The sequence below is a fragment of the Austrofundulus limnaeus genome, unplaced genomic scaffold (genome assembly GCF_001266775.1).
Source record: "Austrofundulus limnaeus strain Quisiro unplaced genomic scaffold, Austrofundulus_limnaeus-1.0 Scaffold17, whole genome shotgun sequence".
In the NCBI taxonomy this organism is placed as follows: domain Eukaryota; kingdom Metazoa; phylum Chordata; class Actinopteri; order Cyprinodontiformes; family Rivulidae; genus Austrofundulus; species Austrofundulus limnaeus.
The window spans coordinates 133,618-148,473 of record NW_013952419.1 but is presented as its reverse complement, the minus strand read 5'-3'; the positions used below and the strand labels follow the sequence as shown (position 1 = coordinate 148,473).

Here is a 14,856-nt window from a genome sequence, read left to right as displayed (position 1 = left end):
TGATAAAATGTTTTACTGAAAGGAGCCTTTCATGGCACAAAATGGACACCGTATAATAAAGTTCAATATAAAATGCAGTAGATAAATCACCAAATCAAGAAAACAGGTCTAAAATTCCATCATCAGATTTGTCATTTCACACCTGGCCCTACCAGGCTCCATAAAAATGTTTTCTTTTCCTAACTCTATCTGACCTTCTGTTGTCTGCAGAGTCTCTCGTCCCCTCTCAGTCCTTGCAAACGGCATCAAATATTACCGCCACGCCTCATTCTCCGAGACCTGGTGCCCGAGCAAATTCTGGACAAAGATCCACCGACTCCACCCGTCAGTGACACCGAGTCATCCTCCCCTGGACCWACATCCAACGCTTCCCCTAGAGAGAAAGGTGAGCTCAGGGCTTTAAATGTATGTTATGAAAATAAGGTTTAAGTTTTCCAAACCGTCTCAATCCAACAGGCAGGAATTCCCCACGAACAAAGAACTACAGGCGATGTGCACAGACAGTGGGYTGTCTGCGCCACGGCACCATCACCAACGCTCAGGCAATGAAGGGGGTGTATCTGTTGATGGGCGGGGCTGCTGCCTCCTCCGCCGTGGGATACCTGGGAGCGTGCTCGTCCTTCAGTGTGGACGCCAAAGCTGACCTGCCGATCAACGCGGATTTCTCCGGCGCCGGACCTGCAGGAGTGTGCGACATGAGGGGCGCTGCGCTGGACTCGCCTCACTACAACAGCTTTGACTTTGAAGTGGCAGACTCTGATTTTGATGCTTTTGATTGCGGRGGGTTTACTTTCTAARGATCGAATCTGTCTTTTCTTTATGTCTTTATCTTTGAGTAAAAATGTCATTTGTGGCACTTTCTGAGAAACAGCGGGTACCACACTGAGGAATCCTGCAAAATATTGTATTATGTGTATATTTTATTTGTTTTTGGTATAATAATGTGTTGATGTTGGCAGTGTTAGGTTTCCATACAGTTTGTTTTATTTATTACTGAGTTGTTGTAGATTCTTAGCTGATTCAAACTATTTGCCTGGAATAGACATTAAGCCCTCCCATTAATCAAACACACAGCAGCCTACATACATGTACAGAGTATGATGCAGCTTATTGCGTAATGTTTCTGGATTATCATATGTATTGTACAACTCTAACTGGATTAATGTGGAACTGCAGTAGATTTTGCATTTGGAGACATACCAAAGAGCTCGTTTAAATCTTTTGCCTGTGTGCACTAGATTTTTCCCTGTCCYAATTTACTGTYTGTACTTCAYAAWTATTATTTAYTTATTTATTTCCTTTATTTCACTCYTATAAATAAATCTGTGTGGAAATGTTTGTTGTTTTTTCTCACTCTGCAACACGTGTGTACAAATGATACATCTCATAAAACCCAGTTAAAATTTATCTATCATAAAAAATATCAAAGTGCAACTTTTTTTAAAATTGCTTCTAAATAACAGCACAGCAAAGGGCATCTATTTATTGCAGTATAATATAAATAAAATGAGTATTTTCTGCAAAAAAAATACTGAGTACAGAATAGTCGAACTAGCCGAAGCTTGAAATGGGATAAAACCAGCTAGAAAATACAAGYAAATCTAAAATTAGCAAAACGTGTTGTGGCACAACTCTTTTAAAAGGTCTGGCAGTATCTTATCTGTTGAACACCATTAAAAGTATTTGATATCTGCTATAAATAGAGGGATATTTTCAGGCCAAAATTCTATTTCACTTCTAATATAAGAAGCACATGACTCCTCAGTGTTGTAAAGTTAAGTTAGTTAGTACCGTCACCTCACAGCAGGAAGGTCAACTCAGCAGGCTGTCCTGTACCCCGGAGCCCCGTTTTTTTCTTGGTTTTGCACAAATCAACATGCTGCCTAAATCATTTTTACTCTCATGCACCTGCCAACACACTGATTATATTAGTTACACAATGTTTTTGAATGTTTTTACTTTTTTAGTGATTAAAACACGAGTCACGACAGAGTGTGACTGTGCACCTTTATGCTCATTATTATGATCTAATTTTTTTAATGTGTGTGGATCTCAAATTAGGCCATTGAACTTTTTCAACAGATATAAAACAAAGCTTTTTTTTAATAACCCAAACTTTAAAATTAGCAAATAAGGAAAGCCAAAAAAAATACGTGAAAAAATTGTGTGAAACATTTTCAGTGATGGTTCACAGATTTGCAGAAGTGCACGGAAAACTATTTATTTCAGTTCAACAAAACCACAAAGTGAAGAAGAAAAAAAAGGGAAACGATAACAAGTAGAAGCTAGTTGCAACATCCCACTTTACCTGTTTTTCCTATTTGAACAATATTCATCTTAGTGTTTAGTCACATATATTTGAAGCCATATAATTTCAAAAAGCAGCCTCTTTAACATAATATAACACTTATACAAAGCATATTACACATATGCATTCATTAYCTACAGCTGAAACACAAACAGTCATGCACAGACATGCAAAAAAACYAATATTTTTAAGGCTCTCTAATGGGTGGGAACATTGCATCATGTTTATTTAGAGGTGTCAACTCATAATATCTGCCTCTGTCTGCATGGGGTGGAGTTTCAAGCTTTTTCAAAACACACACACACGCGCACACGCACACGCACACGCACGCACACACACAAAATATCTCACAAACCACTGGAGGAATTTTAACGACACTTTAGAAAGTAATTATCAGATGTACAGCTACAGCGGAATAACATTTGGAAGACACAGAAGGGCAATTTACTGTTTTTTTATTGGCTAGAAGACTGCCTCCTTTTGTTTTTCACGTACGAGTCTCTGTCACGCACACGAGCACTGTGGCCCCGCCCACTTTAGCATGTGCAGTGCGGCAGCAGAGCAGCGGTGGTAGCAGTAGGGCCCTCCCTCTGTCTCTGCAGATAAATTTTCGCAGTCTGCTGTCCCAGGCATGGATGTCGGTTGCAGTGAGACATGGCAMTGCGACATTATACTCTCGACTTTAGTCTTTCTACAGCAGGTAGGACGAGCAAGACGAGTCGTCTGGATATAAACCGGTGCTTGAGTTTTACAGTCTGTGCTGCCCGCTAGCTMTTAGCCTGATAGCTAATATTACCTGCTAGTCTTTTATTGCCCTTCATCAGAGCAAACACGGCAGATTTATTTWTTTATTCGCAGCTCAACTCAAACACAGTGGAGTAAAATGAAAGTAAAAGCAGACAGTTACGTTGGATAAGTATTTTAACTGTTATGCGTGTTTGTGGACCATAGTTTAATCTTAAAGAGAGTTTTGTCGCCTGTTTTGTCCAAATGAGAACAGCGGCTCTTGTTTAGCTAACAYTGTGAATAAAGCATGTTCAATCCAGCGCTGCGTCGCATGGAACGTGGCTCAGTTTCCGCCATTTTTGTAGTTRTCTTTAGTCGTCGTTGCGAAACTTAATATTCACGTATCAACATTTTTTTTCAATACATATAAATATTAACAAATTAATTAGAATACATATAGGTTCTGTCATTTTATTTGTAACTGTGGACAATGTTCAAAAAAAGACTAAACTGAAAGTATTTTTACTTAAGCATTTCTGATTTATATTAATAAATAAATGCTTGGGACTTCATGAACAAAACGTATTATTTATTTTTGGAACTTGGCTACTAATGTGTGAATTTTATAGCAGCAAATAAAATATGTATGTAGCTAAAGAGCTTTAAACCATTTTGTATAAAAGAAGAAATAGGCAATTTTATTTATATAGCACCTTTCCATAGCAAGACGTTCCAAAGTCACTTGATGAAAACATGCAAATAAATAAAATAATACATTACATTGACATAATAAAGTATAGAAAAGTTGTACCACAGGCTAAAATGAGTGATTTTTCAGTTGGCATTTTAAACATAATGAYCATTTGCAGTAACAAAATGCTGCTTACATGTAGTCACAGCTTAGACARACACTTGACAGCATCATATTACATTTAAATAAAATTTAGTTTTTCTTATGCACATTTTTTTGTTTTTCTTTGTAATATTCTTCCACTTTACTGTAAATGATGAATGTTTTAACATCTGCTGTAGTAAATACTGTTTATTTTTGTGGCAGGTTCAAGTTTTTAAAAGAAAATCCTTCTTTTTTCTGTTGGAGTTTAGTTGACTCTGCCGCTATAGTTCCTGGTCTGCTGTCCATATTTCATGAGCAGGAACTGGCAGAAACTATTCATGACACAAACGGGCATGGATACCTCGCTACATTTGTAGGCAAAAATGGCCGGTGAGTGGAGAGAATAATAGCAACTGGTAGAGTTTTACTTGAGCGTAAAATATTTCTCCGCAGATTTTCACTGCTTTAAATGATTTCATTTGTGTCCTCAGGCTTGTTATTTTGCGTGTGCACTCCCATGGGTTGGTCACCGTCGACCTGCAGTGTTATGATGACGATAACATCTCACAGCTTGACAATGTACGTACGCTTAAACAGTGTGTTTTCTGTTACCTGAAAGCTAAAACATTCAGAAAATTTGACAAGAACAACTGGATTTTTATGTGAACAGCTACCACAAACCAAAACGGACAACATAACCGCTGTGTTCAAATCGTTTCTTTCTCTCCTCAGCTTTTAAATGCACTGGAAAAGAAGCTGAAAGTTCTCTTAAATGGCAATATCACAAGGATTAAAAAGTAAGATTTTATGGTTTTGATATCAAACTGCTTCATTTGATCAAGAAAGGCTGCACAAGTATTTAGGAATCTTATTCTTCCTCGTTTTTGTTAAGGCTCCCGGCTTTGGTGCGAGGAGCGAAAGTTGACCGATACTGGCCCACGGCCGATGGAAGGTTGATGGAGTATGACATCGACGAGGTGGTGTACGAAGAAGAATCGGCGTACCAAAACATACAAATATTGCACTCAAAGCAGTACGGAAATGTCCTCGTGCTCGATGGAGATGTTAGTAAGTGCTTAAAACACGACAGTGAAGACAAAATGAGTTAGTTTGGCCTCTTTCTCTACCCTGTGTGATGTAATGCGCGAAACGCAGAATTGACTGTTGTGTAAACACTGCATTTGTTGTGCAGACTTGGCAGAGAGTGACATCGCCTACACCCGAGCCATCACAGGTAGTGGAAAAGAGAATTATGCAGGAAAAGAAGTGCTGATCTTAGGAGGAGGTGATGGAGGCATCCTCGCTGAGTTGGTCAAACAGAAGCCAAAGATGGTTATCATGGTGGAGATATCCTTTCCTGTTTCAACTTTGTTTTATCCTTGTGATAAAACACATTCCCTGATGTGTTTTTCTGCATCTGGACATGATCGATGTTTCCTTGACAAAACCTCTACATTGATCAGAAGGTGATAGATGGGTGCAAGATGCACATGAGGAAAACTTGCGGCAATACTCTGGACACCCTGAGGGGAGACTGTTACCAAGTGAGTGCAGGACAAATACTCATTAGAAAATGTAACTCTTAATAAAGACAATGTGCAAAAGTCTTCTCATTACAAATATGTTAATTAATTAATTATAGCAAAGGTGTGTTCTCTATGTAAGATTGGGTGCAGTAAATGTTTATTAACGAGTATGTATGTATTATTTACACTATTGATTCCATATATTTTGTGACTAAAGTAACGTATCTTGTCTCCTGGTTTACAGATTCTAATTGAGGACTGTGTCCCCTTGCTGAAGAAGTACGTCCAGGAAGGAAGGACATTCGATTACGTTATTAATGACCTCACTGCAATCCCAATATCCACTGCACCAGAAGAAGGTTTCTTATTCTCATCACTCTGCTCATGTCTCTTTGTGCAACGAACAAGGTTTATGGGTTTTTTTTATTCATTGTCCTTTTTTTCCCCATTTATCTTTTGCAGACTCTACGTGGGAGTTTCTGCGTCTCATTTTAGATCTGTCAATACGTGTCCTGCATCCCAAGGGAAAGTATTTCACACAGGTGAGACTCGGCTGAGTTTTGAATGAAAACGTTTTCAGACGCGCTGCTCATTAAGTGCARTTCTTAGCTGATGTTAGCAACCCATCAGTCAGTCCACATTTTCTTTATGGTTTTCAAGCTGTACAATTAGGAAGACTTGCTGTCTTTAAACATTTAAGATACGCATCAATTTGTGTTTCACCTTGAGATTAGACTTTGAAGTGTTCAGATAAATTGCAAGACAGTGTTTAAACAAGCCTGAATGAACATTTCTGGTAGAATTCAGAGTAGAAAATGATTTTGTTTATTATAAGAGTATTTTGGTAAAAATATCCCTTGGATTAAATTTTAGCTGTTTGCAGGTTTTAGCACCTGGTTTCAGTGTTTGATGTTTAATGACTTGTTTTATTGTCTCTCCCACTGGTAATCAGGGTAACAGTGTAAATCTGACCGAGGCACTGAGTCTGTATGAAGAACAGCTGGGGAAACTCTCATGTCCTGTGGACTTCCACAAAGAGGTGGTGTGTGTACCCTCCTACTTGGAGCAGTATCCTTTTTTATCAGGTTTAGCTATAATCGGTGAATTGCAGGTCAACGAGCACAACACGTGATTCACTAAGTTTTAATTTTTTGTTCTGAGTCCTTAATTAACCTCCATCAGATGGGTTTTCTATACTGCATGGAAAAAGTAAAGGCCTCAGTCGTACTCTGAAGTTCACAGCAGCTGGAATGTGAATGTGTCGATGCTTCCCTGTCGTTTGTCCACAAAGCCTTGCTGGTGTTCTCAGACTGAAGAGACTTATTAAAAATCCTGGCTACATTTGTCACATTATAATCTTAAAAGATTTTAGTACGGTAGTTCAAAACTGGCACTAAGCTGCATATAAGTAACCACWTGTGAATAGATGGAAGTTCCAGAAAAAAAAAACAGGCCATCATTTGCATTTCCGATAAAAGCAAATAGAGGCAGCAGTGTATTATTTATCCTTTGAAAAACTTTTTATTTAGACATCAGTTGAGCAGATGGACCTGGAAACATTTAATATACAAAAAAAGTGATTATTTGTGGCTTAAGCCTCCTCTAAATGTTTTAGCAGCCAGATCTCATTTCAGTCACCTGTTTTTCCATCTGACCACCCAGAAGATCAGTTAATGTGAGGTGGTGATTAAAATAAATCAATATTTTCTTTAGTCACCAGCGAAAACAGCTTCCTTCAAACATGTTGGTGTCACTTGAGTTCAGTCTGATTTCACCCTGAAGAGGCACAGTGACAGTTTTCCCTCAACCTTCCCCTTCCTGAAATGTTTTAGTTTTTWAATTTTTTTTAATGCAACTTCTTGGTTTATATTTTTGTATATCTTTAGATTTAACCTGTTTGCATGTGCTCTGAAGGAACTGTTAAATGTTTGAACACTGATTTGATACACTGATTATATGGTTWAACCTTTAAAGACTGAGTTTTTGAGCTCACTCGTGCGTGAGCTGCTTTTAGACTGATTTTTTTGTTAAATGTGACCTGAATATTTTACGTTGTGTTAAGGCGGCGTGATCATGCCCGGTGGAAGTCTAAGGTGTGTTTTAAAAGGGAAACATTTCCTCCCTGTTAATACCACATTTGTGCTCGTGCTGTTTTTATGTAATGTTTTTATTATTAGCACCTTTTTGATTTCTCCTGATATATTGATTATATTTGGAGCATGTTGAGGACGGTGAATGTAGTTTGCATATATACAGTACACGGCACACGTGGTGGACCCTGAGTGACCTTTATTTATTCATTATAAGTTCACCAAATATTGTTCTGTCCTACTTGAGGTAGTCTGTGACCATCTGCAATTAAAAGGTGTTTTGGAGGAAAACACTGACTCGTGTCTATGAAAAGTATTTCTATCCTTGGATGTTATGTTTTTATATATAGTCAATAAAAATGGTCATTCTTTACAAAAAAAAAACTTATTCAAAGCAATATCAAATTTCTATGGAATAATACCAGTTAATGAAAAGTATTGCAAAATAAATGAGTAAGTTCAGGGATGTGAAAGGATTTCCAAAGCCCTAAATATTCCCAWTGTCCTGTTAAACTAAACAAACTAAAGTTCTGTTGAACCCATTATCAATAAAGCCACTGTTAAACAAAACTAATTGAGCTAAACAAAATATTTAACTTAATAAGCAAACTAGTCAAGATTTTATGAGCATAAATAACCATTTACCCATTTTGTTACATATTTTTTTATTTAATTGGTATTACTCAGTAGAAATTTGATACTTAAGGAGTTTTTTGTTGCAAAGACGATACTTTTTTTTTTTTTTACCATGACTGATTTATGACAACAATAATAGCATAAAACAGGCAAGAGGATTAATTCATTTTATAGGCACAACCAAGCTAAATGCTTCTCAGCTGCACTTTGGTAACTATGTAGCAGAAAAGAGTAAAAGGCCTCACTCTGGGGGGCTTCTGTAGTGAAGTGTTTGTCTAAGAGTGAAGGGTTTCATTCAATGGGTGTCAGGATAAAGTGACATCTTGTGGTGAAGCAGCGGGCTGTGATCAGCTAACTACTGATAATGCAGTTAAAAGTATAAAATATCAAAATGTTGCTCTAAAGCAGGAAAATACTTTAGATTTAACTTTGGTTTAATTGGGTAGGAATTGGAAAATTTAATTGCATTGAAATAATTAAATTTGGACACTGAATGCTTTTAAAAATATGAAGTCCAGCGACTGCAAYAAAAAAGAAAACACGTTTTTGTGTGTTTTATTACAAGTCAGTTAAATAGTATATTTAAAGATATATTACTCTGCTGATTTACATTATTTACACATTTTTTTGTATCAGGTTGCTTGTTGGTTTCTGTATCGACTGTTCATCTCATTCAGAACCACATCCATGTTTGGGCTTTCATCAGCTGTGATAGTTTGGTCGTCAAATGGACTACCTGCAATGCACAAGAACGGTTATTTCCAGAGGATTTGGGTGAATAAAACACAGATTGCCTTAACAAGGCTCTTCTTAATCGTCACATAGAAGACAACACAAAGTGTAAGTTGGCTGTTCAGGTCTTTAGATTTGGGATTTTTATGGAAAAGTTATAAACTAATACATCTAACCTGTTGTAGCTTCGTTTGGAGAACTACAGGTTCTTACTGAAGTGACAAGCTAATGGCTAGTCCTAAAAAAGCCAACACCATAGTGAACTGCTGCATCTAAAAAACAACTCCAACTTCAAAAATTTACAATTACATTACAAGTTGTTAAACAAATATTACTGTAGGCAAATGACATTCCTGCTGAAAGTGCCCCAGACTGCATCAAATGCTACAGCTAGCTGCTACTGCTGCTATTTGCGCTTGAAAATAATACAATTTTGTGTCAAAATAATAGTGCAAAATCTACAGCAATAAAATGAACATTAACTTGACATTTTTAACAGTTTTAAAATGGGAAAAAAATCCTCTGGTAAAGATTTATCTACTGCAGGTAAGATATCGTTCGTTCATAACCTTTCGACAAAACCTTGCTTAAAAAGATTGATGTTAGAATAATAAGAGCACACTTACTAACGCCATTTGTTACGTCTGAAGAGTTGCTGACGAGGAAAGTGGAGGAGCTGGGAGAGTTTGATGAGTGGAAGGATGTGAGTGGGGACCTCCTCGCAGTTTTCTGTGTTGCAGTTCGACTCCACTCTAAAAGACACGGAGATGAAAAGGTGATTAATGTTTTTATAGACTCTTAACTTTGACAGGACCCCCTTCAAGTGGATCAGAGAGCAGGTGGAGGGCGAAAGGGGTTGAAGCAAGTCTCACCTGAGTTCTCTGCGAGTCTCATTCTGCCACAGCACAGGTAGGTCCTCCACTGCTTCCTCACGCTTTCCTTCACCGCACAGTGGAACACAAATATAAAGAAACCTGCAAGACAATTGTTTTTGGTGTGTTACAAGTCTCTTATTCTCTAGAGCAGTTTCATAAAAGCAGCAAAAGGAACTCATAAAAATCATTAAAAATATGGTGATTTATTTTTTAGGATTACCTCAAAGTTTTTCAGATTTTCTTGGAATTACTGTCGCTTTATTAAAATTGCAACTCGATCAGATCTCTATAACATTAACATTTTTTATTTGTATTTTTGTTTAAAAAGATTTGTGAAAGCCAATAAAATATACTGATGCACTCTACAAATGCTTTTATATAAAATTTGCAGGTTTATTCGTAATTAACTCAGTTCAGTGCTTCATCTTTGCAAATATCAGGTCAGAATTTTTTTTCCTTTTTTCCGGTACAGGCAAGCTAAACTCTGGAATGACCTTTCCCACTTTGCAAAAGGCGGGCCTTCTGTGAAAGAGTTTAAAAGTTATCTAAAACTGCACTTAATTAAAGAGTTGTGATTTTGAATTTCATCATTGTTACATATTCTATTCAATTTCCCATTCATATTTTTAAATGTGATGTTTTTGTTATTTTTTTACATTTTTCTTTCTTTTACGTGATTATATTTCGTAATTTCATGATCAACTGAAGGATGGGTTATTTTATTTTTTTCCTGGAATTTTGATCTGTAATACTGTGCAAATACAACTAAACTGATAGCAGCATTATACTGCATATTACTTTGTACAGACAACACTAATTTATTTTGCTAAAATACTTGGACAGATAGGTAGGTATACTGARTGGTATATTAGTTTTATGTAGGTTGTAATAATACTCTTAAACAATTTTAACCGTCTTTTAGAGGTTGACCAACATTTTGGGCCGATATTTGTTTGTTTTGTTGTAACAACATTAGCCGATACGTACATGTGTTTCCCGATACAATAAAAACAAAGTTAAGATTTTTTTTGTTTTTATTATTACATACTGTATTTAACTGTTCTACATTGTTTGCTATCCATTGGTAATGTTTTGTTAATAAAAGTTTATTTTTAGTTTAAATTGAGACTTGGGTACCATTTGTAATCAATGTGTCATTTTTACCATGTAAATGGGGGAAGAAAAAGCAATATTGGCTTCAAGAATTGGCCCAGCACATGTCAGCGATCGTTTAGACTGATGTCAAATTATTCTGTATCGGCATCGAACTTAAACAACCTGTATCAGTCAATCTCTACCTCAAATGTGGTTAAAAGCTTGCAACAAATCCAACGTTTACAGGAAAATTTGTGCTTTACTGCTTGTTAAAAGAATGATCCTGTTTTGGACCCACCTTGCAGGGAGTTGAAGATGGCGAAGAGGTACATGAACGGCAGGTTAACGGGCCCCCAGGCGAAAAAGGCAAAGCCCCACGTGAGGCCCAGGAGGAACGTTATCCCCAACACGCTGCGGACGTCCTTCACCGTCATGCCTTGCTTCACGTTGTGAGGATTCTGCTTTTTCACTCGATGCAGCTGAACTAAGACCACGACGAACATGATGAGATTGAAGATGAAAATGACGCAGAAGTAGGCCACGACGGCAACGTAGAAGGCAATGTCGTTCTTCAGCCAGCAGCTGTGAAAAACCAACAAGGAATCACAGGGTTTAAAGTTTTCCCCTTGACATTTATGCTGCTTGTTTTTAAACCAAAACAATGCTCTGAAAGAACTTACAAGTCATCACTAGTGCCATCTGTAGACCGTCCGTAGGACACGAGGCCATAGTTGTCTTTGTCGATCGCAATGACAATGATGACCACAAGCATTGGGACCCCCCAGCCCACAAGTGAGAACTTCAGCATGTAGTATGGTATGTAGCTGTTGAAGACCTTCACTATGGCCATGTACATGTGGACCCCCTCCAACCCCATCCAGGTGAAGACCACCAGCAGGAAGTAGTGAAGGAACCAGGCGGTGGAGATGCAAAGGCCCACAGCGTCCGGATAAAGGGCCAGCCACGCGTCCACCAGGAAGACCATGTTGAGCAGCAGCAGGGCGACGCACAGCTCGATCAGGATCTTGGACGGGATGTCTTTACGCAACTTCCTGCAAGGGACAAAATGGTTTGGACATGTTAAAATATGTCCTTTTAACAAAACAAGCATTTCTTGAAGGAACACACATCACCAGCTGCCTTGTACACCAAYGTTTTASACAAAGATCTTCTGCAYTCTGTTGGTGCTCAGAGTATGTGTTGAAGATGAATCTCAGTTACTARCACATTACATTTCCACTTATTWTTTGTAAAAACTGCCTGAACTATAAACATATTTTTGATTTGCCAAGGCCAATAGTCTGTGGTGGCCAWCTTGAAATGAGTTTCTCAGTTGTAGATGTACATCTAATTATCGTTTTCTGAGAGAATCCTTAAAATWCATTCACTGGCTCGTGAAATATTCTGCTAACAGTCAAGATACAGGCAATAATAAGYCAAAATGAGGACTAACTCACTCGAAGGCCAGGTAAGTGAGAAGAGTTATAGACAGGAAGATTGCCGAAACTCCACAGCCAATGTATGTGATGAAGGTGAGGATGGTGTTCTGAACGGCYCTGACAGTAGGCTGTCTGGCAACATCCTGACAGAAATATATACAAGTTGATGAAATTTTGTTTGTACTAAATATACAAAGCATGAAAAAGTATAATACTCTATAGTTGTCGTCTTACCAGCAGAATACCAAAACTGGTTAAATGGTTGCAGAGACAGATTGTCTCATGGTCAGTACTGTTTTTGACAAAGCAGCCATTTGAGCTCCAACCACCTGAACCGTCTGCAGAAAGAAAAACACAGATCAGCTATATCTTATATCGCCTTGTTTAAATTAAACTTTACAGTAGAAATATTATAAAAAAATTAAAAAACTGCAAGAAACTTACTGTTTAATGTGAAGTCCCAGAAAACACAGGTTGCAACAAAATTAGCCTGTAATTTTTGAAAARATCAGTTTTGCATGTATTGTAATTGATGACAGACAAATTAAAGTATTTTAGTTGTTATTTTGGACTCACAGGTATGGGTTCTGTATTTTCCAGCTGAAATCCAACATGTTCAGTCAGTCCCTTGATTGACAGATTAGTCACAGTTGCTCCTAAGATCCCACTGATGAGTTTACGCTGTCCTAATGATTTGTCCTGAGACAACACATACACACACACACGCGCAAAAAAAAGTAAAATAAATAAATCATAAAAAGTTGTCCTAAAATATCTTGCAGAATTCAAATTAAAATCAATTATTTTTTCTTTTGTGTTTCTGCACTGTTGATTATTAATAGTGATGGTTAATTCTGTAAACCTGGAACACGGTGCTCTTCTGGTAGAAGTGGAACTGAAGTCMGGAAACCATCCGCCTTTCTTCTTCTGTTAGACCCTGAGTGAGGGTGGAGGGCAGATTGATGGAGCCCTGAGGGACAGAGGAGGCTGTGGTCAGACTCCTCGTCAGCCTTGGAWCTCTGCGGACCTGCAGCACACATGAAACATGGATGAGAGTTTCATTTAACAAGGTGAAGTTCACAACAAGCAGAGTKATATATGTACCAAGCTGTAATTGGAAATATTACGAAAGCACAAAGTTGGCAACAACAATTAATTAAAAATGACAGTTTAGATTGTTGGATGTGGGGTTGTGTGAAAAGGTTATCATTAATTAATAGCTGTTGTAGATATTTTTTGAACAAGTTCAGAGAAACAGAGTTAAAGTCTGACTGGATTGATGTGCACCAGCATGTTTAGGAGCTAAACACAGGTCCACATGCCTACAGGAGATTCAAGGATTTCTCAAACATGTCAGAATTAAACCCTGTCTCCAAACTGAGTTCTTTCAAAGAGCTATCTGCAACAGGTAAGATCTTAATTMTTCATCACTTTTCATCAGAACCCATCTTCCAAACGTCTGAACTAATGTAAGTAAAACACGTCAGTGAGTCCACAAGTATGACTGGTCCTTCTATAAATKAAACAAAATAGGTCGTTTCTGCACAGAATGACACATTTGGATGTTTTGCCTTTATCAGAACAACGAATACTGTGGGCATTAAATGTCTCACCGAAACAGTGCTGCGATCCGAGACTGAAAAAGTCACCGCTTGGAAATTTGTGCCATCGGCCGGTTTCACAGACAGAGACAGAGACGGGGCCAACAGAGTCTGAGCTGTTCCCCCAACGACCAGCTTCAAGCCCACTGTGTCGACAATCCTTATAATCCTGCTAGAGAAAAGGTAAGAACAGTTGCTGACTCCATWCATTTTATGAAACACTTAACATCTCACCACATATTTACAACTTTGATCCTTGAAATGTTATGGTAAAATGTAAGCAACACAAATATATATTTGATGTATMTTTGAAGACAATTGCAAGTTATTTTTCTCCTAATTAATTAATAAGCTCATTGTTCCAACATTTTAGTGTTACACAATATAATAAACTGTATTTCACATTTATATGAACTATTTACATACTTTGTGGAYAACAATCTCTCTGTTTTGTTTTACTTAACCCCACACACATAGACATGCACCAACATGKGTCTTCAACAAGTCAAACAGTAACTTCATGCGTTTGGCAAAGGTTAAGTGAAATTATGAGTAACCTGGAGGAAGAGCCCGACAGCTTCTCAGGTGTAGCCCCCAGCAGATTGCTGACGATGTGGACAGAGATGTTTCCCAGCACCAGGCTGACTGTCGGCCCGGACAAAAGAGCCTCCAGTTCAGACACCAGCTGGTCGACCTCTGTAGCCGTCAGCCGGGACACGTTTTGAGACTTCGCCAGGAGTTTGTAAGCTTTGCTTTCAGCTGCAGGGACCAAAATTTGATAAGGGTTAATTGTGGTGTCCTAAAATGCTTTGAGCCTTTAGATGAATTTATTTTTTTAATTAATTAATTAAATTTTTTTGTTCTGTTGCAGTGAACATGTTTTGAGTTCACTTCAGCTTGTTGTTTGTCAATTATTGCATTAAAGCTTTTTCAAAAAAATTTATGCACCATGTTAGAAAAACGTAAAAAGGGTACACACACACACACACACAC

At 37.8% G+C, this 14,856-nt stretch overlaps 3 protein-coding genes across 4 annotated transcripts in view; 2 read left to right on the top strand and 1 right to left on the bottom strand.

Annotated features, from left to right (window-relative positions):
* LOC106514047 (uncharacterized) overlaps positions 1 to 1,303 on the top strand; it is a 2,609-nt gene extending 1,306 nt beyond the window's left edge. For both annotated transcript variants that reach the window (XM_014003131.1, XM_014003130.1), the window contains 2 exons: positions 211 to 385; positions 457 to 1,303. In XM_014003131.1, coding sequence (XP_013858585.1) covers positions 211 to 385; positions 457 to 797 — 516 coding nt within the window. In that variant the 3' untranslated portion in view covers positions 798 to 1,303. The remainder of the gene's footprint in view (positions 1 to 210; positions 386 to 456) is intronic.
* Positions 1,304 to 2,829: 1,526 nt separating this feature from the next.
* On the top strand, positions 2,830 to 7,776 carry sms (spermine synthase). The gene is made up of 11 exons (XM_014003129.1): positions 2,830 to 3,008; positions 4,139 to 4,259; positions 4,361 to 4,448; positions 4,602 to 4,666; positions 4,762 to 4,937; positions 5,062 to 5,216; positions 5,324 to 5,413; positions 5,640 to 5,754; positions 5,858 to 5,937; positions 6,348 to 6,463; positions 6,578 to 7,776. Exons 1-11 carry the CDS (start codon positions 2,963 to 2,965, stop codon positions 6,606 to 6,608), a joined length of 1,083 nt encoding a protein of 360 aa, XP_013858583.1. The 5' UTR covers positions 2,830 to 2,962; the 3' UTR covers positions 6,609 to 7,776.
* The window catches only part of LOC106514007 (G-protein coupled receptor 64), a 28,764-nt gene continuing 21,143 nt past the window's right edge, over positions 7,236 to 14,856 (bottom strand). The window contains exons 21-32 of the mRNA XM_014003084.1: positions 14,421 to 14,622; positions 13,876 to 14,035; positions 13,125 to 13,289; positions 12,839 to 12,961; positions 12,707 to 12,752; positions 12,497 to 12,600; positions 12,281 to 12,405; positions 11,504 to 11,875; positions 11,122 to 11,405; positions 9,726 to 9,827; positions 9,480 to 9,605; positions 7,236 to 8,857 (exon numbers count right to left, since the gene is read on the bottom strand). Coding sequence (XP_013858538.1) covers positions 8,754 to 8,857; positions 9,480 to 9,605; positions 9,726 to 9,827; positions 11,122 to 11,405; positions 11,504 to 11,875; positions 12,281 to 12,405; positions 12,497 to 12,600; positions 12,707 to 12,752; positions 12,839 to 12,961; positions 13,125 to 13,289; positions 13,876 to 14,035; positions 14,421 to 14,622 — 1,913 coding nt within the window. The 3' untranslated portion in view covers positions 7,236 to 8,753. The remainder of the gene's footprint in view (positions 8,858 to 9,479; positions 9,606 to 9,725; positions 9,828 to 11,121; positions 11,406 to 11,503; positions 11,876 to 12,280; positions 12,406 to 12,496; positions 12,601 to 12,706; positions 12,753 to 12,838; positions 12,962 to 13,124; positions 13,290 to 13,875; positions 14,036 to 14,420; positions 14,623 to 14,856) is intronic.